At 42.1% G+C, this 25,119-nt stretch overlaps 1 protein-coding gene across 1 annotated transcript; it reads left to right on the top strand.

Annotated features, from left to right (window-relative positions):
• The first annotated feature begins 1,361 nt into the window (after window positions 1–1,361).
• Window positions 1,362–17,891, top strand: slc7a5 (solute carrier family 7 member 5). The gene is made up of 10 exons (XM_019894238.1): window positions 1,362–2,992; window positions 4,866–4,991; window positions 11,450–11,555; window positions 11,759–11,803; window positions 11,882–12,005; window positions 12,734–12,837; window positions 12,962–13,058; window positions 14,562–14,711; window positions 17,546–17,723; window positions 17,829–17,891. Exons 1-10 carry the CDS (start codon window positions 2,458–2,460, stop codon window positions 17,873–17,875), a joined length of 1,512 nt encoding a protein of 503 aa, XP_019749797.1. The 5' UTR covers window positions 1,362–2,457; the 3' UTR covers window positions 17,876–17,891.
• The last annotated feature ends 7,228 nt before the right edge of the window (window positions 17,892–25,119 follow it).

Below are 25,119 nucleotides of genomic sequence, written 5' to 3'. Positions count from 1 at the left end.
CTGAAGAGAGACACTTCAAATACCAGAGCTACTGTACAATGATAACACATTACTGTTGATGTATTCTAACTCAAACAAATTTACTGTCGAGTCGAGTCCAAACAACACATGTTCTCCTGTTCATGTGGAGGGAGGGGGGTGGGGCAACGGGGCGGGGGCCTCAGTGCCATCGACTTCCATGCATTTACCCTGTGATTACACAACCACAAAACCAGTCTGGCCGGTTCGCAGCTTTTTACTTAAAGAAACTGGTTGGATTTCATGTTGCAAAAGCACCAAACCTGAACACAACTATACCCTGTCAGGTATTTGTGTGGGTGCACACGATCTGTCCTTGCGGTGCAGACGGCCCGTTAAAAAGAAAGTCGATATCCACTTGTGAGAATGATGTATGGGTAATCCTCTCCAGGGTTTAACAGATTGGTTTGGATAGCTTTTATTTGGACAATTTCGTCACGCACTCTTAATGAAACTCAAAGCTCACGAACCAGATGGTATGTGATGTCATTTTATGTCGCCTGTGAAAGCTTCCACAGCCAGTCATTTTCTCTAGTGGGTGAGCTGGAGCCTGTCCCAACTGAGGGATCAAGAGGCGGGGTACATCCTGAACTAGTCACCAGCCAATTGCAGAGCAATAGCTCGCCATATGTTTAAAAGGAGAAAAAAAATGCACTGTGCTCATGTACACTCCAGCAACATTTAAATAGCCTGTTCTGGGCTCTTCAGACTGAGTCAAAGCAACAACAAATTAATCTCAGATGACAGCAGCGTAACCATTAGAGTCAAAAATCCGCAAGACGGGGAGACTTCAAACATTTGTAAACTAGTTTTATCCCTCCCACATGTTTTAAACACAATTAAACTTCTCAAAAGACACTTAAACTAATTAAAACACGCCTTTGAAATGATTCTTTTAACGCCCATTCTCACTTTCTCTCTATGGAACAAAAGAGTATGAAACATTGAATATTTAAAGTCCAAAATGTCCATATTTATCCAAAATGTTTGTCCAAGTCCGCCATCTTAATGCCAATATCCATCCACCCATCCATTTTCTGATCTGGTTATCCTCACCAGGGTCGCGGGCATGCTGGAGCCTATGCCAACTGTCTTCGGGCAGTTAGGCGGGGGACACCCTGAACTGGTTGCCAGCCAATTGCCTGCCAGACATAGACGAACAATTATCCATGCTCACACCTAGGGACAATTTTAGAGCGTTCAATCAACCTACCATGCATGATTTTGGAATATGGGAGGAAACCGGAGTACCCGGAGAAAACCCACGCAGGCACCGGGAGAACATGCTAACTCCACACAGAAAGGCCGGAGCCGGAATCGAACCCTGCACCTCTGCACTGTGAGGCTGACGTGCTAACCAGTCGACTGCCAGGCTGCCTTTAATGCCAATACATAATTCTGAATTCCAAAGATGGGATAACATAAATTAGCAGCTGTTATGGTGATTATGAACCTTCAAACAATTGCTACTTTAACGCACACGGGTAGCAACATATACAGAGTGTACACTGTACAACAACAAATATCCAGAACTTCACTGTATACAATCCTGCAAAAAGCCTTAAAAAACAACAACAATCCATGATATAGTGGGGGTACAAATGACGGACCTTTGGGGGAAGATTGTATTCTTATTTTTACTGTGTATTTTACGCAATTCAAACTGTTTCTGTTGCACTTGATTGCATCCTTCGTTTCCCAAAAAATTGACATTGCACTACCATAACAAGAAAATATCTGTGCCATTAAAGTTCCGTTTTAAGTGCCATCAAAGCTGTGCCTGTTTACACAAATTTGAAACAGGTTGTTGCGCATTTTGTTCATTTTGTTGCAGTGACTCCAATCCACTCTGCGCCTCAAAATTGTGAAATTATCAAATTGCAATACGGAAAAATCATGTTCCTTGTTAAACTATTTACGCCAGCAACGTTTGGAACAGGCATAAGAATAAATTGTTCTTCCAATCGATAGCAGGAGGTGCATAATCAACCTGTGCATGTGCTGTTTGTGAGTGTTTTGTTTGGTGGCGTTGCCGTAAAAAAATGTACAGCTATAATGCAACACGTGGTGTTGCATTATCAAACTGGGCGACTGTGAACCAACATAGTGACAACTTCCGCCTCTAGAGGGAGATGACGGACAAACGTAGATTGGGGCTGGATCGGGGAGGCCAGTCAGAGGCAGGCGAGCTCAACATGGGGCTAGCCTCGAAGGAGGGACTCGTTCTCAGCTCACTTGACAGACTGCCTGTCGTAGAAGACACGCTGCCCTGACTCACGCCGACCACACTCAGCGGAAGTCTCGTGCGTGGTTGATCCTGGCCGGCATCAGGCATTGAACGGGTCCGCGAGGAACAAGAGAGGAGGACAGCCGATAACGTGTGTAGCTTTGTGTCCCCATATATTGCAGGCATAATTAAAAGGGACCCTACACGAAACCATGTCGGGGGTAAAAAAAAGAAACTCGAATTCCTCGTTAAGCAAGGAGGAGGACCCGCAAGTCACGGAGAAGATGCTGGGGAGCCCCGAAAACACCGCCGTCGGGGATGACAAAGGCGAGGAAACTGTCGCCTTACAGCGAACCATCACGCTGATGAACGGCGTGGCCATCATCGTGGGCACCATCATCGGCTCGGGCATCTTCGTCACGCCGACCGGCGTGGTGAAGGAGTGCGGCTCCGTGGGCTTGTCCCTGGTGGTGTGGACTGTATGCGGGGTCTTCTCCACGGTGGGGGCTCTGTGTTACGCCGAGCTGGGGACCACCATCTCCAAGTCCGGAGGGGACTATGCCTACATCCTTGAGGTCTACGGCTCCCTGCCGGCTTTCCTCAAACTCTGGATCGAGCTGCTCATCATCCGGCCGTCTTCGCAGTACATCGTCGCCTACGTTTTCGCCAAGTACCTCCTCAAGCCCATCTTCCCCGTGTGCCCGGTACCGGAGGACGGGGCTAAGCTAGTGGCTTGCCTTTGCATTCGTGAGTACTGTATCCGAGAGTATTGAAACATGGATGATGCAACGTCTCGTGGAAGTTAGAAGTTGAGAGCGCGCCGCTCGCACTGCATATTTTTTTTTCTGACAAATCCATCCTGTGGGTAGAGAGAGCCGGGTGACCTTCATCGAGCAGCTTAACCGATTTTATTTGCTGAGCGACATAAAAGCGCGTCGAACTAGGAAACAAGTCGCACAAAATATTTCGTCATTCACGTAAAGCACACTAAATGGCAGCTACCGGGAAATGTAATATTTCATTAATTTATTGGAGCAATACTCAGATTTTTGTCTTCTTTTTCAAATGGCAGACAAAGTCGTGAAAATGTGTAGACATAAAATATTCTCTCTTCAGCAATAACAGACGAAACTTGAGTGTCAATACACTAATTCAGAGTTATAAGAGTACAGTAATTACAACTACCAATACCATTCATAATAATAATAATAATAATATAATAATAATATGTTTAGATTTAATAATGGGTGTTCCTTGCATGTTGTTATTTGTTTTCTATAGATCCAATTATATGTATAATTAGGGCTACGCTATATTGGCAAAAAATGCAATATGTGATATGGGTGTGAGAGAGAGAGAGAGAGAGAGAGAGAGAGAGCAGCAATATAAATATATTATAATAGCCCTTCTGAGGATAAAGCGATTCATATAATGGGAGGATATACTGTATCCATATCGATCAATCTATCTTTATCTATCTATCTATCTATCTATCTATCTATCTATTTATCTATCTATCTAGATATATCGATATGTGTATACAGTATAATTGCGCTATTTAACATGTACATATGGAAATGGCATCTATTATCTATTTTTTTGTGCAAAAAGAAACAGGCACAATGTATTCTTATCTAATTAAGTAATTTGGTGTTCGTGATGCCAATCAATACCGTGTCTTATTGAGTGGCAATAAACATTTAAGATTGCATTTGATTGGTTAAGGTCAGGTAAAAGGTAAAAAGACACAAGGAATTCTAATTCCATATTAATTTATATTGTATATAATAATTACATATTGTGCAGCCCTTAAAAATACTCTATTCTTAAACTGTCTTTGTTCTTGTTGTTATTTGTTATGTATCGAGTTTATTCAGTGTGAATTTTTAGCCTTCCGTGTTGTACGGTAAATGGTTGATGAAAAAGGATTGGACTCAAATAATTTCCAAATTACACCTCTTGTGGGCCCACATACGAACATGAGCAACTAATGCATTAGCGTGTGTGTTAACAACCAGTAAGTAGCACCTTAACGTATAATCTTCATATGGTTTGAGGGCTAATCCTGCGTGAAACCATATGACAGCTAGATAGAGGTACTGTTTTCTTTTTCTAACCTGTGTGGCTTAATTCATTGTGAATATGCATGCATGTACAGTTGGTGCGCACATCCTGTGATACACGTTCATCCCAAAATCGAATCATCAGCTTGTTTAGATATGTACTGTGTCAGTTGTATGTATGCTTGGATAAGTTTGCTTTATATTATGCATGTTTCCTCTCCACTCGACTGTCGAGAGTCGACTGTCCTTCTTATAAACAAAGAGCCTCATTGTGCCCAGTCTCATCTTTGTGTTGTGGCTCCGGCCTGATTTAGGAACTGTGAAGGGACCTGCTGCTTTGGTAGGCATGGTAATTCACTTGTCATGGCATGCAGCGCCATAGAGTGGTAGATGAGGCATGCCAGCATTGTACATGTTTGGGGAGGAGAACAAGTCTTACGGTGTGAAGTGTTTAGCTGCCAGAAATGGAGTTCATGTTCACTGTTGACAGCAAAGAGCACTTACGTAAAGGTGCTTTCTCTCACTGACCAACTCTTTTCTCTTTTCTGGCTTGGCAGTCTTATTGACCTTTGTGAACTGCTACAGCGTGAAGGCAGCAACCAGAGTGCAGGACTTCTTCGCTGCGTCCAAGCTACTGGCTCTTGGCCTGATCATCATCATCGGCTTTGTCAAGATTGGTCAAGGTACCCCAACATTTATACACCAGTCTACAAGTGTTTTTTTTTTTTTTTTTTAATGCACCACTAATGTTAATGTAAACTGGAGCCTATCCCTGCTGACTTTTTGCTAGACACATGCGACCTGAATTGGCCAGTAGCCAATCCCAGGGTACTGTGCTGAAGAAAAATATGCAAACAAACATCCACACACACACTTAATTTTACAATTAACCATGTTCAATTACAATAATATTTGGCTGTCCAATGAAAACCAGATAGGGGCAGCTCGGTGGTCCAGTGGTTAGCGCGTCAACCTCATAGTGCAGAGGTACCTGGTTCAATTCCAGCTCCGGCCTCCCTGTGTAGAGTTTGCATGTTCTCCCCGGGCCTGCGTGGGTTGTCTCCAGGTACTCCAGTTTCCTCACACATTCCAAAAACATGCATGGCAAGCTGATTGAACACTATAAATTGACCTTAGGTGTGAGTGTGAGCATGGATGGTTGTTTTTCTCTGTGTGTCCTCCAATTGGCTGGCAACCGATTCAGGGTGTCCCCCACCTACTGCCCGAAGACAGCTGGGATAGGCTACAACACCCCCGCGACCCTTGTGAGGATAAGCGGATCGGGAAATGGATGGATGGATGGATGAAAACCAGATACATCAGTCACCAAAAGTGAGGGAGGGAAATGGATGGATGGATGGATGAAAACCAGATACCACTCACCAAAAGTTATGCAGCTCAAATGTTGCTCAAATTTCAGGATGAACCTAATTTTCACTAACATTTAACTTGAACTTAATTTGATTTTTTCTTAACTTTTGAATGCACATGTCCAACTGTTCAGTATTTCAATCTTTTTTTAAGCAATTTGTTGCACAACTTGCTGTTCTCTACCAATTTAAATGCAGCATTCACAGAAGGTGTCTGAGTCATTCAAATTTCCATAAACCTTCACTTCTATACCTTTCTGTCACTCTCCCAGTCTCTCTGTATCTTTGTTGTAACTTCTTGGTGACACTGGGACACTCTAAGCTCAGAGGCTAGTTCCCTCTTAGTACATCTTGTTTTTAGCCTCGCAATGTTGAGGTGCTGGTCAACGGTTGTTAAGTGTTCTATTGGTCAAAATGTGAACAGCACAATGAAGAGCAATGTTCAAAACAAATTCTGTTTAAACCAGGACTCGGACATTAATCCATTCATGAACCGTCCTCCACAAATGTAGGTTTCACATGCCATTGAAATTTTCAGCGGGAATTTTTCCTGTTATAGTATACCACTGTTTAGGTCAGGGAGGCACGGTGAACGTCCTGTTAGCATGTTGGCCTCACAGTGCAGTGGCAGGATAATGGAACACTCTAAATTGTCCTTAGGTGTGAGTGTGAGTGCGAATGGTTATTCGTCTATGTGTGCCCAGCGATTGACTGGCAACCAGTTTGGGGTGTACCTCGCCTGCTGCCTTAAAACACTTGGAATAGGCTTCAGCACGCCCGCGACCCTTTTGAGTACAAGCAGATTAGAAAATGGATAGGTTACCCATTATGTTGATCGTGTGCCACCAGTTGATCCCAAAGGGAGTGTCGGTCACTATCATGGCATTAAAAAAAAAAAAAAAAAAGGGTAGATCGCCTATCATCCATTGTGAAAATTGCCACTTGATTGATGTCCTGGAAGAATGCTAATCTAAGCCCTATGTTTTGTATACATTACCTCGTCCATGTGAAAAAGGGGAAAAGAATTAATTGCTCACGACCACTATTGTGATTGTCGACATATTTGGTTGTTTAACTCACTCATGCAAATATCATATAGTTTACCCTCTTAGAACCAATGAGTTTCAGATGTGGCCATTAAACAGAAAGTAAACATAGAAAACCTGTAGCACAAGGTTTTCCCAAATCATTTTTCATTCCTCTTAGGCTGCAAGCCAGTTACGGTCTGCAGCATATGATGCACGGCATAAGCATAAGCGAACCAGTTTCATCTTAGTAGTTAGATAAACAAGGTGATTTAAAAATGGTTTACATTAGTTTTAGATCTTAACTGGATATAAACGTGAGGCTATGGATTCTTTTAAAACTACTAATGAAGAACTGGTAACATAACTGCAATTTACTAAAAGGCAACACTGAGTTACAGATGTAAGATGTATGTCATAGAAAACTGCAGAATGATCCTCAAATTCCATCTCAACGATTGTACAATACAACCAAGTAGGTGCTTGTTAACATGCCCTGCTGTATTGGCTGCCAAGACATGTTCTACTTGGCAATAGCCTAAAGGACCAACGACCGCTAATTTCATAAACGGCAGACTGGAGCCTCTCTGCAAACTTATTTTGTGGTGGGAAATGGTATTATAACTTTAAAATCGGAATATTGCAGCTTTACTTGACCTCTCAAGTCTGATTTAAAAAAGGTCTCAGAGAGAAACATTAAAACTGAGGTGCCTAACACAGTGATTCCCAAACAGTGTTCCAGGGCACATTAGTGTGTCATGAGAGCTCTAAAAGGTGTGCCGCGGGAACTTATCAAATTTCACTTAATTGGTGAGAAAATTGGCCTGCGAGTAATTAGCTCGTCAATCTCACAGTGCAGAGGTGCAGGGTTCCACTCCGGCTCCAGCCTCCCTGTGTGGGGTTTGCATGTTCTCCCCGTGCCTGCGTGGGTTTTTTTCGGGTACTCCGGTTTCCTCCCACATTCCAAAAACATGCATGGTAGGTTGATTGAATGCTCTAAATTGTCCCTAGGTGTGAGTGTGAGCACGGATGGTTGTTCATGACTGTGTGCCCTGCGATTGGCTGGCAACCGATTCAGGGTGTCCTCCGCTTACTGCCCGTAGACAGCTGGGATAGGCTCCGGCATGCCCGCGACCCTTGTGAAGATAAAGCGGGTCGGAAGATGAATGAATGAATGAATGAACAAATAATCCTTGTCCATCTATCTATGCCAGCAACCTATAGTGACAGAAAGAACAAATAAATGATCTTCTATTATCTAAAAAAAGTATGAAATTGACATATGTCTCCTCTTTTGGTGGTGTAACGTGCGATTTTTCTAATGCAAAAATGTGCTTTGGCCCAATCGAGGTTGGGAACCACTGGCCTGACGCGGGTATCACTTACCTGTCTGTCTCTTATCTCAGATCTTTCTCTGTTTTTCTTAGCGACCATTCACTGCTGTTTCAAACTCTTCTTCAGACTCTCAGTTTACCTGAAATGGTAACACCAAACTGACGTTTTTACTGCAAACACAATATCAAAGTAATTTAAAACTCATGTTAGTTGACTCCACCCTGTCATTTCTGTCCTGTTAGTGCATCTGGTAAAAAGCATCGGTGTTAAACAATCTGTCTTTCCCTAGTCTGTGTAGTTTTTGCCAAGTTGTCAGTGTAAACATTGACGTGTTGGAACGTACCTAATACTTAATTGATACTGCAAGTGATTGCTTCACACTTAGACTAATGATGGTTCACTCTGTCAAACAACGATTTTTTTTTTTTTTTAATGTATATAGTTTTCATTTTTTGGTGATACTTTTCTGACTAAGCAACAACAACAACAAAAAATCCCATCTCTTTAGTTTAGCAGTGTTTAATCATTTAACATCATTAGCTCACCTCGGAACTTTCAAAAACACTATCATATACCAACTGGCCTGATGTAAAGTTGAAAAGGAGATAAAAGATGCTAATAATCATCATAGTAATACTGTAATCCATTCAATGGCTTAATTTCTACAATGATTCAGAGGGGATTGATGAACGGTGTTATCAAATTTATGAATGAAATCCGATGACATCAACCACACACATCCATAAAGCTCAGAATCCATCTGAGTGTACCTCAATCAAATCCACCAAAATCACATTACACTACCGATGCCACACCTTCGATCGGCTTTTATCTGGTCTAATGTCTAGTCTACTTTCTGTCATCACATTGTCAGGTGTGCCAGCATAATAGAATATGCCCCCGGTCCGCCGGAACACCCAGAAAGGCGTAACCCGGTCTGCCAAATTCCCAAACATTAGAAACTCAACTTACCCCTGCACGAAAATGAAGACGTGTCAGTTTTTATTCCGAGCACATCATGTCACTTGATGTGTCAGGCACATGGCATTGGGTCATGGTGGGATTCGGCCATATATTAATCAAATCATGCACAGCATAGTTATAGACTTATAGACAATATTAGGACATGTTCACGGAGTGGTCTGCACGTTTGCTTACAACTCCGAGGTTCGCTGTTTGAATCTTGGCTGCAGCCTTTCTGTGCGGCCTTATCATGCGGTGGATTTTTCTGGAGCACGCCAATTTCCTCCCGCCTTTCAAAAACATCCATGCTAGCTGAACTAAATCGATGACCCGATAGTAAATTATCCAAAGGTATATGTGAGGGTGAATGGTCATTTGTCTGTATGTGTCTCCTGCGGCGGGCTGCGACTAGTCCAAGGTGTATAGTGGATATCAAAAGTCTACACCCCCCATTCAAATGCCAGGTGTTTGTAATCTAAAGGAATGAGGCCAAGATAAATCTTAAAACGGTTTCCACTGTTATTGCCCCGTAAGAGTTGATTATACGTACAGAAAGCAACAATAAGATACATAGTGTACATGTAAATTGCAAGACCATAACAGAAATGTGTCCAAGTAAATTTGAAAGATCAACAATTGTAGGTCTTAAGGTAACACCTTAATCAGAAAGTGATGCTAAATTTATGAAAAATATGACCAAAAATATATCTTACATTATACGGGCACTTGGTTACATTTTGGGGGTGGGGCTTTTGTAGCATTGTAACTAAGGTCTCATTAGCTATTACCAGTGGACTTTTGAAGTCTACTGTTTAAAAGGACCTTGGAGTCGTTATTGGCTAGAGCCAAAACAGCCCGAAATCCATCAAATGGTGATCAAAATCATCACTAACCAGCAGGCCAAACTTTCTCTGGATTATGAGGTCAGTACTCCAGGGGGTGGGCTCAGGTTTTTTTCTCTCCCAAGGATAACGGAGGCTTGACCCATAACATAGCGGGGCTGAGAAAATCATTCATAAAAACATTTTGGAATACCAAATAAAATGCTGGAGGGGCTTAACTGGGGCCACACCGATTTCTGACGGCGTTATCGCATCCCATAGCCTCGGTGTAGCTCCATCCCTGCGTGGGCTGTGCTAAGTATGGCACTTTGATCATCAGGCGTTTCTCACGTGTGGTATGTACCGTGGGGTTAGGGCTCACCCATGTAATAGCAACATGCCCGGGGGCTGTTGAGTTAGTAACCGACGCTGCGTCTGAGAATGTGTGTGCCTGTTGCGGGGATCAGCTTCGTTAGGAATGTGGCTGGGATGCCCTGAAACCAGCACAAATCAGAATGTCTGCAAGAGAGGCTGTGAGCTCAAGTGATGTACTTAACACCAGTGCTTGAAGTGGGCTGGCACACATTAGTACGAAGGAGCAGCACGTCTCAGTTTTAGCCTGCAGCGCACCGGGCATTCACATGAGCCCCTCGCTTCTTCTACTTCTCTCTTGCGCTTTGTGATCCACGCCTGAAATTTGTGAGGCAGTCTGGTGAGCCAAAGGTGTTAGCAAAATGTTGTGGGACACATGTTCCATGAATAATAATAATTAGTTGAAACAAATACAGCAATGAAACAAATAATGTCAAAAATGACATTTAAATTTGAACTGTTTTCTTTGAGATTCAATTTCGTCATGAGGGTGGAGGGGTTACTCCAGACTTATTTGGTATTTTTAAAAATAATTTCATTTGATATTTTTCAAATTACTTTTGAGGATTCTTTTTTGTTATTTATCTTTTTAGATTTTTAGATCCGCAAAATTTGTTGTAAGGAGACATAAATGTAGTTAAAATCTGGATTATGTACTATGTACCAGTTTGTGTGTGTGTGTGTGTGTGGGTGTGTGCGTGTGTGTGTGTGTGTGTGTGTGTGTGTGTGTGTGTGTGTGTGTGTGTGTGTGTGTGTAAATATATGTACATATTCACAGCCTAATTATTCTGGCAGCAGTCGAATAAGCAGAGCACTGCAGTTATTTTTTTCCCACTTAAAGTATTGCTTCACAACAATTGCTGAGCTGCCTTTGAGCAAGGTGCTGAATTGTCAAGCACTTTCTGAAGTTTGATGACTGCACTCTGTCCATTCTGGTGGGTGATCCTTCTCTGTGTCACTAATTGCCAGTCTGAACCCCCTCTAAACGATGAAGGCAGCCACATATTTGGAATTTTGGGGGAAAATACACAGCTGCAGTTTAATTCATGTTCATCCTGTCTAACTAGGTTGGCACTGTGGATGGGAACCTCGGCACCGCATTCTCTAGAACCTTCTTTGTTTTTGGATGTGTGGTGTTTGTTTCTCCGGTGCTCTCTTGACACCAACTATTCGTTGAGGTTTTTAGCATTGTCTGCAAACAAATGATTCAGATCGTTAACGGTGACCTTTTTTCTCTCTCGTTTATCCTTACCAGGTGGCACTGATTCACTTCTCCCTGAAAATTCCTTTGAGGGTTCCAAATACGAGTTTGGCAACATCGGTCTTGCACTCTACAGTGGCCTGTTTGCTTACGGAGGCTGGTAAGCATCATCAGATTGTGAATCACTGCACTGAAATCCATACCTTGTTTATCAAAAGGTAACATCTGCCACCATTCTATGAACACCACATGAACAAAGACACGCTTGTGATGAATATGGATGATCAAGACAGTTTCTTTAATGATTACCTTCACACTTCAGATTATTTGTAACCAAGCTCTTTGTCCTTCTCCTGTATGCAGGAATTACTTGAATTTTGTTACGGAGGAGATGATTGAACCTTACAAGTAAGTCTGACTGATGGTTTCACTGTCGTATAAGCAATCTCGCGGATTAAAAATGTTCATTGTTTGTGTCCATCTCAGAAATCTTCCTCGAGCCATTATCATCTCTTTGCCAATTGTGACAGCAGTTTATGTTCTCACCAACCTGGCGTATTTCACCACCCTCTCAACCGATGAGATGCTCAACTCGGAGGCTGTGGCTGTGGTAAGGGATTTGCGCACTTGGGGAAAAAAAACCAACAGCCCTCCCAAAAAATATATTCATAGGAGATAAAACCAATGAGGTTTTGTCTCATGGCTATATATATATATATATATATATATATATATATATATATATAGTGTGGATCATGTGGGATCGATTGGTGATTAATCGTTTCGGTTTGAAACATGAAAACAAAACATGCTATAGGAATTGAGCTACATAAATGACCTCCACTATGCTACGGCTCTGCAAGGGAGCATTATTTTGCTTCATATAACACCAATCAGAAGTTCAGAACATCCTTTTAAAAAGTATGAGTTGATTAGTTGATCTTAATTGTTCCCATTTAATCACATTCCAATATCTTGAACAAACCAAAGCAGCACACAAACACTGCAGTATCCTGTCTACTGAATGACGCTAATATTCTTCACACACACACACACACACACACACACACACACACACACACACACACACACAGTTAGCTAGCTAGCTAGCTAGAATCTATGCAAGAATAGACACTGTACAGGAAGAGGAGCAAAGAGGTCTTGTCTTCTTGATGCCAGATGAAAAATATAAAACACTTTCATTTTTTGCCCTTTGTCTGCTGTACTGCATTCCTTTTTGAAAGTATTACAGCCTATCCCGCGTATTAAGATGATCAAAGTAATTGTCATATGCAAATTGTGTTGGGACACTGGACTCACTGTCTTAACATCCTGCAGGATTTTGGCAACAGGCACCTGGGTGTGATGGCTTGGATCATCCCAGTGTTTGTGGGGTTGTCCTGCTTTGGCTCTGTCAATGGTTCTCTCTTCACATCATCAAGGTAACACAGCTGCACAAATACCCAGTTTCCTGCAAATGTCTGAAATTCATTCCTCATACATAGTTATGTCAAAATGTTTTGACTTAATACATTTTTGATGAATACTGATCAATGGACATCGTAGGTTATTCTTTGTGGGCTCCCGGGAAGGTCACCTGCCCTGTCTGCTGTCAATGATCCACCCAACCCTGCTGACCCCACTTCCTTCTCTAATATTCACAGTGAGTACTGTTTAATGATCTCATATACTGTACTATACATACAATAAATAGAATGGGCATCACTATAATTATTTCCTTCAAGCAAGTTTAATGTCCTCATCTATTTGGGTTTCCTTCAAAAGGAATCTTGATCTCTATTTCTCAGAATGTGTCGGAGGGCACATTAAATTCATAATCGCCCCTACACCGAGTTTGGCCACCTGTGGCTTAACCAGGCAGGCTGGGCGAAGTTTTGCTATTTGCAAGACATAGCCAAATTACACTGTCCGAAACACTGTCAAAGCCAAACAGTAGTTGGCTAAGTGATGGATGTGCTGACACCACGAGGCAAAATGCATTCCATATTTTTATTCGTCGTGTAGTCTTTTGGGGCATTTGCATGCTGCGCTCAAATGCACCTCTGCCCCTAGTTGACATGGTAATGAGATTTTCTCATCAAATGAAGTCCTACATGAAAAAAATTGCAATTAAAAAAATCATTTCAAGCTTTGAGATGAATCTATACTAATTTAAGGTAAATCCAAATTATTTTATTTCAGCTTTGCTGATTACATAATGTAAAAAAACAAAACAAACAACAACATTGAAATCAGAGCAAACTATCCATCCATCCATCCATTCATTTTCTAATCCACTTATTGTCTCTAGGGTCACGGGTGTGCTGGAGCCTACCCCAGCTGTTTTTGGGCAGCAGGCGGGGGACACCCTGAATTAGTTGCCAGCCAATCGCAGGGCACACACAGACAAAAAAAACATCCACGCTCACACTCACACCTAGGGACAATTTCGACGCATGTTTTTGGAATGTGGGAGGAACCCGCAGTACCCGGAGAAAACCTCAGCAAACTAGTTCTCTTAACATTCTTGCATCAGCAAAGTGCAACAGAACAAGCTAGTTTAAATTAAGTGAACCTGCTGCTGTCAGTGTTGTATAAAAGAGCAACCTTATTAATTAAGTACCAATAAAAAAGTTTGCCAAAGGCTTATATATTCTTTTTCCAAGATATCAGCTGGTCTACATGTTCCCACACTTGTCTGCATGCTCCGCAATAATAAGTACTGTAATTCTTTGAGCATGAATAGCTTTATGATCCAGTTTTTGAATAAATAAAGCAGTAAGACCTTTTCGGTCTGTCCCATTACCTTGTGCGGCCCCTGCGCTGTTGATTCTTTAGGTTTGTCGCTGCTTGTATCGCATGGCGCTGGTCAAGATGCACTGACACATTGTTGTGTTGCCGTTACATTCAACTCTGCGTTTGCAAAGGCCATACACGGCAACCGTCTTGTAAAGTGTTTCCGCGCAAATGAACGCATTGCTTCGTCTTTATAATCTGTGTCAATGTGTGGCCAACCTCAATGTAAACTAGTCCAGTGCGATTTACATCAGGCACCTAAGAACAGAATAAGACTTAAAAAAATTTTTTTTGGACATGGATTGTTAAAATTTTGTAAAAACACTCTCTTTGTATTGAATAAAGTTTTTTCTTCTTTCCTTCTCACCAGTGTATAATGACACTGCTTTACGCCTTCTCACATGACATCTTCTCCATCATCAACTTCTTCAGCTTCTTCAACTGGCTCTGCATTGCATTGGCAATTGTTGGGATGATGTGGCTCCGTTATAAGAAGCCTGAGCTAGAAAGACCAATTAAGGTGAGTCGATTGGATACATCAATCCGAATAGAGCAAAGAACGATATTTGGCCTGATTTACCCAAGTGTTGCACTTACAAAAATGGCCAACAGAAACTGCCCCCCTCCCCGAGATGAATTGCATTGGCTGATTTTATGCCTTGACATGTTGTGTCCAACAGGCAGGTACGAACCAACCTGCAAAGCGGTGCCAAATGATCGCTGCACTTTGTTTGCATGCAAGCACATGAAAACTCAATTGGAACAGTCTGCCAGAGGATTTGAGACAGTGCTCAAATCTGACAATGTTTAAATCCAAGCGCAGGCAAAACAAGAAGTGGCAGGGAGAATTTTCCTGACCGTTTATAACGGTTTTGAAATGCCAGAAACAAAAATAATCATCTAGTCATAGCAATGTGATTTTGGAGCTTGTGAAAGACTGACTGACTTGGAGGCAGTCACAAGAAGAAGTTATGCCATTTCCCTCGACCAAACCACTTTAATTCTGCATTTCCCTCCATCTGGATCATTTCGGCACAGTGACACGGTGGCCTCTCCCAGAGCATTTTTTTCAGGTGTTCTGTGCTTATAGACAACGTGATGCAGGATCCGAAGCACATCCTCGCCATGCACTTGGAACGTGTTCAATCAAACACAACAGTTGATGCGGTTGCTGGCTTCCCCACAAATAACTGGCGAGACTGATTCAATTTCTGTAACTCAGTTATATTTTTGCTTGCCTCGACCACAAACTCTTGGAATTCTGTCACTTTAAATTGTAGTTTGCTCTTGGGGTGCTCTCCCAAATGTCCCAGGGGAAAACCATCAGAGCTACCTAAAGTGCAAAAGCCTCTTTTAAATATGACGGTCTCCACCACTTTCACATCTGTTGCTAACAGCACAGGCAATCCGTCGAGAGCGAGTGATCACATAATTTAGCACACACTATTTGGGGTAGTTGTAAATCAGGCCCACTTTCTGCTGTTTTATTAGCAACCTACGTATTTAAAGTTGTGGATCAGCTCAGCCTGGAACAACAATGTGTACACACTCAAATATGATTTTACCTACATCATTGTATATACCATAACAAGAAAATGGAAGTTTGATAAGCATTATTGACACACTTTGAACAGACAGTCGTGCACTGTCAAAATGCGACCTGACGCTTAATTAAAAAAAAAAAAAACAACTTGGTCACAATTTTGGCAGTCGTAGCTATTTTTTCTTTGTCACGCACCACCAACAAAGATGCATTCATTCGTCCAGATGAATGAATGAACACTGATCTGAGATTAAAGGGCAGAAGAGAAGCTGAATGCTCGTCAGCTGGTCCACTTGCTGCAGGACTCTCCCAGCACACAGAGGACCATTGTGCCATCGCTGCACTTTGTTTGCATGCAAGCGTATGAAAACTCAGGTGCAATATCGTAGAATTTTATGCCGCTAAAATGTGGAGCAGTCCGCCAGAAGATTTGAGATCGGCCTCAAATCTGGCAATGTTTAAATCCAAGCTGATAACTGGTTTTTTTTTTTTTGTTTTTTTTTTTTGAGCTAGCAACTTTTATCTGAAGTGCTCACATTTTTTTTTCCTTCCTGGAAATTTATGTGACTTTAAAGGACATTGAATAGCCTTGTGTAGCAACAAGGAAGATCTATTAGGATGGATGGCATTATCCAAATAGCAACGCTGGGAGGCAAATGTTGCATCCTCAAATGAGACAGACGCAGAAGCTTTGTGGATGTTGTGGGACTGGAGACTCCGGTCTCCTTTTTTCTCCCGCTGTTGCCCTCTCCCTCCACTATCTCCATTATTTGCCTGTCACATTCCTGTTGCTCACCAGTTACATTTGGATTGCTCGGTGAACCGCTTAGAGCAATTGATCAAGGACTCCCCCAGTTCGCTTGCGCTTGATACAATTCCAGATATTCACTACACAGCTAAAAAGGATGGTGTCACACTCATGTGACGGTGGAAGATGTGCTCTGTTTGGTCTCTTGTCTTTAGAAGAGCATCAGGATCAAGAAGAAGTATGGGTATGATGTTGAGCCAAGAGATTTGTTTTTTATATTCTTGACTCGGTCACTATAGGCGCACCTTATGAAGGAAGGAGAGACATTCGATGTACGGACCACAACTTATCCTTAGTGAACACCCGAAAAACAACCCCGTGTGTGTGTTTTTACTTCTCTGTGGCAAATCCAACTGAGCAAAGCAGTGCTTTGAACTTGTGAGCCCTATTCCAATGAAGTGGGAATGTTGTGTTCAACATACAAACAAATGACTGATTTGCATACCTGTCAACTTGTACGTTTTCCCCTTATTTTATACGTTTTTTTTATCATCTCAAATCATGCACGGCGTATTACAACTTTTATACGGGGGAAAAAAAAAACCAATTGTGAACCGATCTCACAAAGACCATTTTGGCTCAAATCCAGATCGTCTCACCTGCTGGTAGCCAACGACAATGCCGTCGTCGATCGCTACTATTGTCACGGCAAACCAGCAAAATCGTATATTTTTTTTCATCGCTGCGTACGGTCGGATTGATAAAGCATGATGTGCGCATGCGCGGTAAGCCGATGTACGGGTTTTTGTTGCTTTGTAAGGGGAATTGTAATCATTTATCATAATAATAATAATAATAATAATAATGATAAAGGGCAGCTATTAGCCGAGGTTGACAGATATGGATTTGCAAATCATGTTTAACCGATATGGAATTAAATGCTCTACAAAGACAAGATGTTTAATGTCAAACTAATGAACTCGATTGTTTTGAGCAAATAATTATTCACTTGGAATGTTATGGCTGCGACATGTTAGGTTCATGCTTTTGTCCTCTCTTGCAGGTGAATATCCTGCTCCCAGTGACGTTTGTGCTCGCATGCCTCTTCCTGATCATCGTATCCTTCTGGAAGACTCCAAAGGAGTGTGGGATTGGTTTTGGCATCATTGCCACTGGTCTGCCTGTCTACTTCTTTGGTGTGACATGGAAGAACAAACCCAAGTGGCTGCTGAATGGAATCTGTGAGTAGCTGTCTTTTCTTTCACTTGCCCTCACATAAAAGCAGCGTTTTGTTTTGTTTTCCCCAGTGTACAACTTTGGCTATGTCGGATGTGTGTGTTTTGCAGTCTCAACCACGGCCTTTTGCCAGAAAGCAATGCAGGTGGTGCCTTAGGAGTCCCGAGTGCTCCGATAAACAGTGGCCTCCAAGCTCTGATGTCACAGCTCATCAATGCTGAGCCCTGATGATCTCTCTCACTCACTGTTGTCTAATCTCGTTGACGTGCGCACACACACACACACACACACACACACACACACACACACACACACACACACACACACACACACACACACTCTCGCTCTCTCTCTCTCTCTCTCTCTCTCTCTCTCTCTCTCCCTCCCCCCAAGTCGTGATGAAGACCACATCCAGCAGGAGTCTGAAGTACTGTACTTCAATGTACAACTTTTGTCCACTGCAGTGTTGACCTCCATTAGTCACTGACAAATCTGCACTTATGTCGTTATATTCTTCTATGGTGTATTTTGTTCTTTGTAGTTCTATTCATTCATTCATTTTGTGTCTAGGACTGTGTAGCAAATGAAAACATTGGTAGGAAGACAGAAACAAAACATAAAACCCTGCTGTGAGATTAGTTTCTTTTGAAACCAAATACTTTTTTAGTATTGGTCTTCTGTTTAAGAATGTTTGTTTAACCAGTTGTGGGTAGTGGAGTGAACCTTGGGCGTCCAAATCTGGTCCTCGAGGGCCACTATCTTGCATATTTTTAGATGTTCCCTCCTCCAACACACCTGATGATCTGATTGTGAATCGGGTGTTTAGGAGGAGAGAAACATCTAAAACAGGGGTGCCAAACCTTTTTTGACCAAAGATCTACTTTTCGATCAACCAACCTCCCGCGATCGACCCGTTACCACACACGTGCGCATATGCACGCATTTGCACACGCATGGCATGATGAGCAACAGCCATAACGGCCCCGAAAATGAATGAAACAGAAAAATAAAGTAGACACAAGAGTTGGTGAGTTTGTGAAAAGCAAATAACTGCCTACCTTAGAAGAGACTGGACACGGAGGCATGGGACGCACTTTTACGCCTTCGGTGAATTGTACATGAAACAAACTCTGAATGAGAATAATACTAACAATAAAAGACATTTTATTGTATTCCAAGCGTAACAGCTTGGATCGCAAGCTGCAATTCCAGACTGCTGACCGCCGACAACTTCCGGTGACGCAGGTCACGCACCACCATAGGTTAAAGGTGACCTGCTTTTTTATGTTGAAAATCCTTTTTTGTGAAAGTGAGACTGATAGGATACTTAGGGTGCCGTGTGCACGCACACAAAAATAAATCACATTAATAACATGCACATAGACACACACGTTTTTTTATTCGGTTTTTTTTTTTTTTTTCTCCCCCTACATCCGTCGTGATTGACTTGGGACCAGTCTGCGAGCTACCGGTCGATCACGATTGACGTATTGGGCATCCCTGATCTAAAAAATACAATATACCGGCTCTCGAGGACCAGATTTAGACACCCTTGGAGTAAACCTTTGATTTGTTGTGTTGTGTCCCAATCTGAATTACCATCATTTGCAGACTATTGAGTCACACCCACAAAATTGAAAACAGAAAAATAATCTGTTCATGTATAGGCCACACTTGAATACAAGTTGCGGGTGTCCTTGTTGTAACCTGGGATATTTACAACAGAGGTTCACAGAAACACTGGAAACCTTTAATTAACACACACCCAGTCTATTACTTGCACCAAAATTGCCCTCCAAAAAGAGTTTTTCTCTGTCCTCGGTTCTGACCTTTCTAATGGTTTCAGTTGTCACCATTTTCGCTGCTCACCAAGAATCACGACGGCCCATGAGTGGAATTGTCCTGAAACCTGAAACCGACCGTAAATAAGAACAAACATGTCTTTTCCCGATGTCGTGTTTTATATAAAAGTGGGTCACCACATTTTCATAATGCTGTCGCCTCGGACACACCCGGTAAACATCGGAGGTGGTCGTGCATATTCAGGGCGTTTTTTTTTTTCTTTTCGTTTTTAGGACGCGGTCTCACATCAGGGTGCACCTTGCTCGATCATGAACCCGATCGCACAGCTGTCGTTGCTTCCTTCCCCTCTGAAAATGGAGACACTCTTTCATTCATGTTTCTTGTGCAGAGCGTGCCTGTTAAGTCCAATTACCACATGGGGATGAATAAAGTTTCCTGAACTGAACTGAACTGAATGTGCACAACCAGTGACCAAGGAGTGAAAATGTTGGTGGCATGAAGCGTTAGCCCGTGAAACTCCATAAATTAGTCACATCATTTTTTGCCTTATTAAAGTCAGGTAATATGGACGTAAAACATATTACATGTTTGTTCGGAATCACCACCAAAATGTTAAGCTCATGTTTTCTGTTCTGTTCTTCATATTTTAAAAATATTTGTGTCTGCGGGTGGGTGTTTATTTCCTTGGCATCAATGTTCGGAGAAACCGATGGACAAGAGACTCATATGCTTCATTTATGTTGTAAATGGTTTTATTTTACTCTGCGGGGGATAGTTGACACAAATGATGAATTCCTGGTTTGTCTTGTCCTCATCAGTTTTGAAATTATGAGTGTCATTGCTAGACTCAAGCTGTTTCTCAACTTTTAGACAACCAACAAAATGTTGTTTTAGTGTTCCTTACGATGGTCAACAATGATCGCCATAGAGACAGTGTTGGAGAATGAAAATCATATTCTTTTTTTTCTCTGTCTTTTAAGTCGAACCCTGCAGCCCTAGTGAGAAGCTGATGGGGGAACTAACTTGTTTTGGACTGTAGATATTTTATTTATTTATTTTCTAGAAAACACTGTTGGTTAGTATTAATCTACTTTGTTTACAGTGCATTTTATAGAAAATGCTTTTCAAATAAATATCGAGTTGTTGTTTTTTTTCTCCTGCATTCTTGTGTTCTCTTGTCTTTTTGTGTTGTTTCTGTTTGATTTGTTGTCCGTTACTGTTTAGCCATATCATTGTTTTAAAGGTGCCTAAATGTTGCATGACCATGTCACATAACACTGCTTGTATTTCACGACTGCATACAGCAACAGACAGGGTAGCCAGCAGGTTAAAGCACCGGAGAAGGTTGTGATTTCAAACTTGTAGGGTGGGTTGTTGGAGAGCAAAAGCTCAGTGCAAAATAGTTTAACCCTTTCAGCGACAGCGGTTACTACAGTGGACAGTTTATCCGGTTGTCAGTTTACAGATTATCATTATTTGTGCATGAAAGGGTTAATTGTGACATTATCCCCTACTAAAACGAAAAAGGTAATCATGGTACTTGGACGGATCAAATCAAACACTGAATCAACAGTCCTAAATAACGAGGTTCGGACACACTAAACCAGGGGTCGGCAACCCAAAATGTTGAAAGAGCCATATACAGTAGGACCCCCCCCAAAAAATGTCCGGAGCCGCAAAATAAATAAATAAATAAAGGCCTTATAACGAAGGCAACACATGCTGTATGTATCTATGTGAGCTATATTAGCCTGCTATCAACATGACTAAGTTGACTACAAATACACAACGAGCATTCGTGATTAAGTTTTTTTTTTTTCCCCCTGCAGTTCGTCCTGTAGATCAGGGGTGCCCAACCTTTTTTGACCGAAGATCTACTTTTCGATAAACCAAACTACCGCGATTGACCTGTTACCGCACGTACTTACCAACGCATGCCTACCTACCTTCGTCGAGACCTGACGCGGAAGCATGGGACGCACTTTTGCAGCGTGTTCACTATCGTAACTCACGTGTACCGTTTTAAAATGCTTCTCTCGGCCCTCCACATTCTCATTCTTTGCCAGTACCCTCGGTGAATAGTACATGAAACACTGTTTTTTTTTTGTTTTGTTTTTTTGCAACAGCCACCTGCCTGGCATCCCGCTCTGCTAATAGAAATGTGTCGCAGGCTGTGACGCAAATCTTCGATGACAGAAACGTCGAAATTTAATATTTATTCTACGCATTTTTACAGCATTGGAAAATGTTACGAATGTTTGTGTCATGTTTATCCTCCTCCAGAAACCATATTAACCACAAAAATATATATATTTCCCCTCCCCGTCTTTTTCCATTTTCGAACATTTTTGAAAAAGCTCCAGGGAGCCACTAGGGCGGTGCTAAAGAGCCGTATGCGGCTCTGGAGCTGCGGGTTGCCGACCCCCGCACTAAACAAACCACTAGGAAAACAAATTGGCAAAACTAAACTTAGACAAACAAACAGCAACTTGATATGACATGAACGAGCCGAGGTGGACGCAGTATCTTAACGGCACAGACATTGACACAAAGGACACCAGGAAAAAAATGAAACGATTCCATTTCCATTTTATGATCCGCTTTATCCTCACAAGGGTCGCGGGGCATGCTGGAGCCTATCCCAGCTGTCTTCAGGCAGTAAGCGGGGGACGCCCTGAACCGGTTGCCAGCCAATCGCAGGGCACACAGAGATGAGCAACCATCCGCGCTCACACTCACACCTAGGGACAATTTAGAGCATTCAATCTGCCTGCCATGCATGATTTTTGGAATGTGGGAGGAAACCTGAGTACCCAGAGAAAACCCACGCAGGCACGGGGAGAACATGCAAACTCCACACAGGAAGGCCGGAGCTGGAATCGAACCCGATACCTCTGCACTGTGAGGTCGATAAGCTAACCACTTGCCCACCAGGCCGCCCACATGAAACGATTCTTAAAACAAAATCAAATCATAGATCACGACAACAATGTTTCCAATATTTTGTGGCCTCTGCTTTTTCCCACATCTTGTGACGTTCGTGGGCATGACTATACCATTGTTCTGCTACTTGCCTTTAAGATTATTATTATTATTATTTACTGTTTATTATGTGTTTATTTCAAAAGGGACAGTATATCTTCATGAACATTAGGGTGTAAATATAGCAGATTATAGCCATTGGCTAATTTTCATCTGTAGTCCCTTGGCAGGTTGCTTAAGTATAACTAGATCAAGAAGTACACAGATAATCTGCTTACTGAACCACTTTTTAAGGAAGTGCATCATGTGCTTAAAAAAAGCAGGAAACCAATGTGGTTCTATTTTATAAAGTAGCTCAGGAGTTACACCCAATGCTTTGTTATTTTTGAGCTTTGGTCTGACCCTGCTTTGTGGTGACCCTGATAAGGAAAAGCCCTCACCCCAAAAAAAAATTACTTCTATATGGTGCGGGGCGATTGAGTAGCTCTCCAAAGTATTCTTTCAATCTGTTGCTCTTTTGGGTTAGTTAATGCTTTGCCTTCTTTGTAAGTGGAGGGTTGATCAGTAGGTGAAACACACGTTTATTCGATACATAAGCCACAACACTTTGAAAGATTTCAACATAATTTAGAATTTCAAAGAGTGTGTTTGACTCCCTTTTTACACTTCATGACACTCCCAACACAAGAATGTTGAAATGTTACTTCCCAAAAATGTCTGTACATAATTCAAAGGTTGTGATTGTTTATGATAATGATAGTTTGACTGCATTGACTGCATTCATTCTACTTACACTTGTTTCTACGGAAACAAACATTTGAAAATATGAACCAATATGAACACCTTCAGTGATTTCACAATGCATGTAGTTGGTTTTCAGAATGAAATTATATATACCGTAGATCATATTGAGTTGAAATACAATTTGTGAATTGAAAGATTGGTAACATGCTGCTAAAATGTATCTTTCATATTGTCAAAATTGGTATGATTTTTTTTTTTTGCATCTAGAGACCACAGTAGAGGCAAAAATAATTTTTTGGTGATTTATAAGTGTTGAACAATATCTATGTGCTTAATAGACTCACGAGCCTTTGTTTCCTCTGGGAACTGTTCAACAATGGTGCCGCGTGATCGTGTACAGTATTCACAGTAAACTGTTGTGAGGGGGGATTACATTGCGGACGAGTTGGCTCACTGATGTCAAAATGACACTCACTCGATGAATGCTCACAGAAGCAAACAACTTAATCCTCTCAAGAATTCTGAGTATTAACCGAAGGCCAAGTGAATGCGGATGACTGATGTATAATTGCTTTTGCACCCTGATGCCAACAGTCATGATGTATGCTGAGAGCTCCCCGAAGCACTTCCTCACTGTGACCAACGCCGACTGCACTTTTGCCAAATCAAAAATCATAAATAACTTTTGCAAACGATCATGACAACAACGTCTCTATGTTAGATCTGTGGAATTTCTTGACACTCCTCTTCCAACTTGAACTTCATTTTGAACTTTGGCCACACCACTCCAGTTTGTGGCAATACCCCGTTTACCAAGTTCCAGAGACTATTTTCCTCCTTGGATCTTAATTATACACTCGCACAAATGCATCCGTCCATTTCCTCATTTGGATCACACGGTGCACATGCAAAAATCTCTTGTGCAATCTTAAATGGGTGTATTATTTATTTCCCTTTCCTTTGCTTTTAATGCACTTCTGACCAAATAGAATCATCTTAAAATTAGGTTCACATTGAATGAAACGGCTTGTGTGAATGCCTGTTGGTTATACGTCGTATGTGTCAGCCATGTGATTGAATGATGATCAATACGGGGCATACAAAACTGTGACTGTATTCAGCATATGATAATATGAATAAGAGTAATAACTCTAAATTTGGTTAAATTTACTCAAAGGTTTTCTGGTTTAAATGACTGAGGCAACAGGTAACACAGAGACCTCGTGGTTGGCACGTCCCCCTCAGTGTTAAGTGGACGTGGATTTGTCCGTCCCGTGAGGAGCTTGCATGTTCTCCTCTCCCAAGCTACGATGACTACCTCCCATATATATTTTCCCCCAAAATGCATGTTAGCAGAAGTGGGTGTTCAGTACTGACAGAAGGTCTGTCAGTCCATCACTGATGAATGACGGGAAACTTCAAAACAATGATGGACAAAGGGCAAACGGATGTGTGGGATTTTTTTTTGTCCATCAGTGTAATCTGCACTAACCAGGTCAAGTAGCGATGTACAGTACCTCTCAGTCCATCAGTGACGGATGCCCATTTTGCTGACGAGTGTCAGAAACTCGCCTCGCCTCTCTCGTGTGCTCGTTTGTAGGGCTGAATACAAATAGGGTTGCTTCCATTAACTACCCAGTCAGCAAAGGCATCTGGCCCGGATTCGGCATGAAGCCGGCACAGCTGGCCTGGTGTCGGCAATGGCATAACGCATGTGGGCCGAACACGGCCCAGGCGTGGCAAAGGAGGCACTGGCTTGACTCTGGCAAACCAGATGAGGGCCGGTTGTGGCGTGAAGTATTTGGGCCAGAAATCAATTTCCAACTCCGGCCCGAATATGGCCAGCCAGTATTGAGCCACTCCTAAATGCAG

The sequence above is a fragment of the Hippocampus comes genome, unplaced genomic scaffold (genome assembly GCF_001891065.2).
Source record: "Hippocampus comes isolate QL1 unplaced genomic scaffold, H_comes_QL1_v1.1 scaffold104, whole genome shotgun sequence".
NCBI classification, from domain to species: Eukaryota; Metazoa; Chordata; class Actinopteri; order Syngnathiformes; family Syngnathidae; genus Hippocampus; species Hippocampus comes.
Note: the sequence above shows the minus strand (reverse complement) of the source record. Positions and strands in the feature narration are given on the sequence as shown.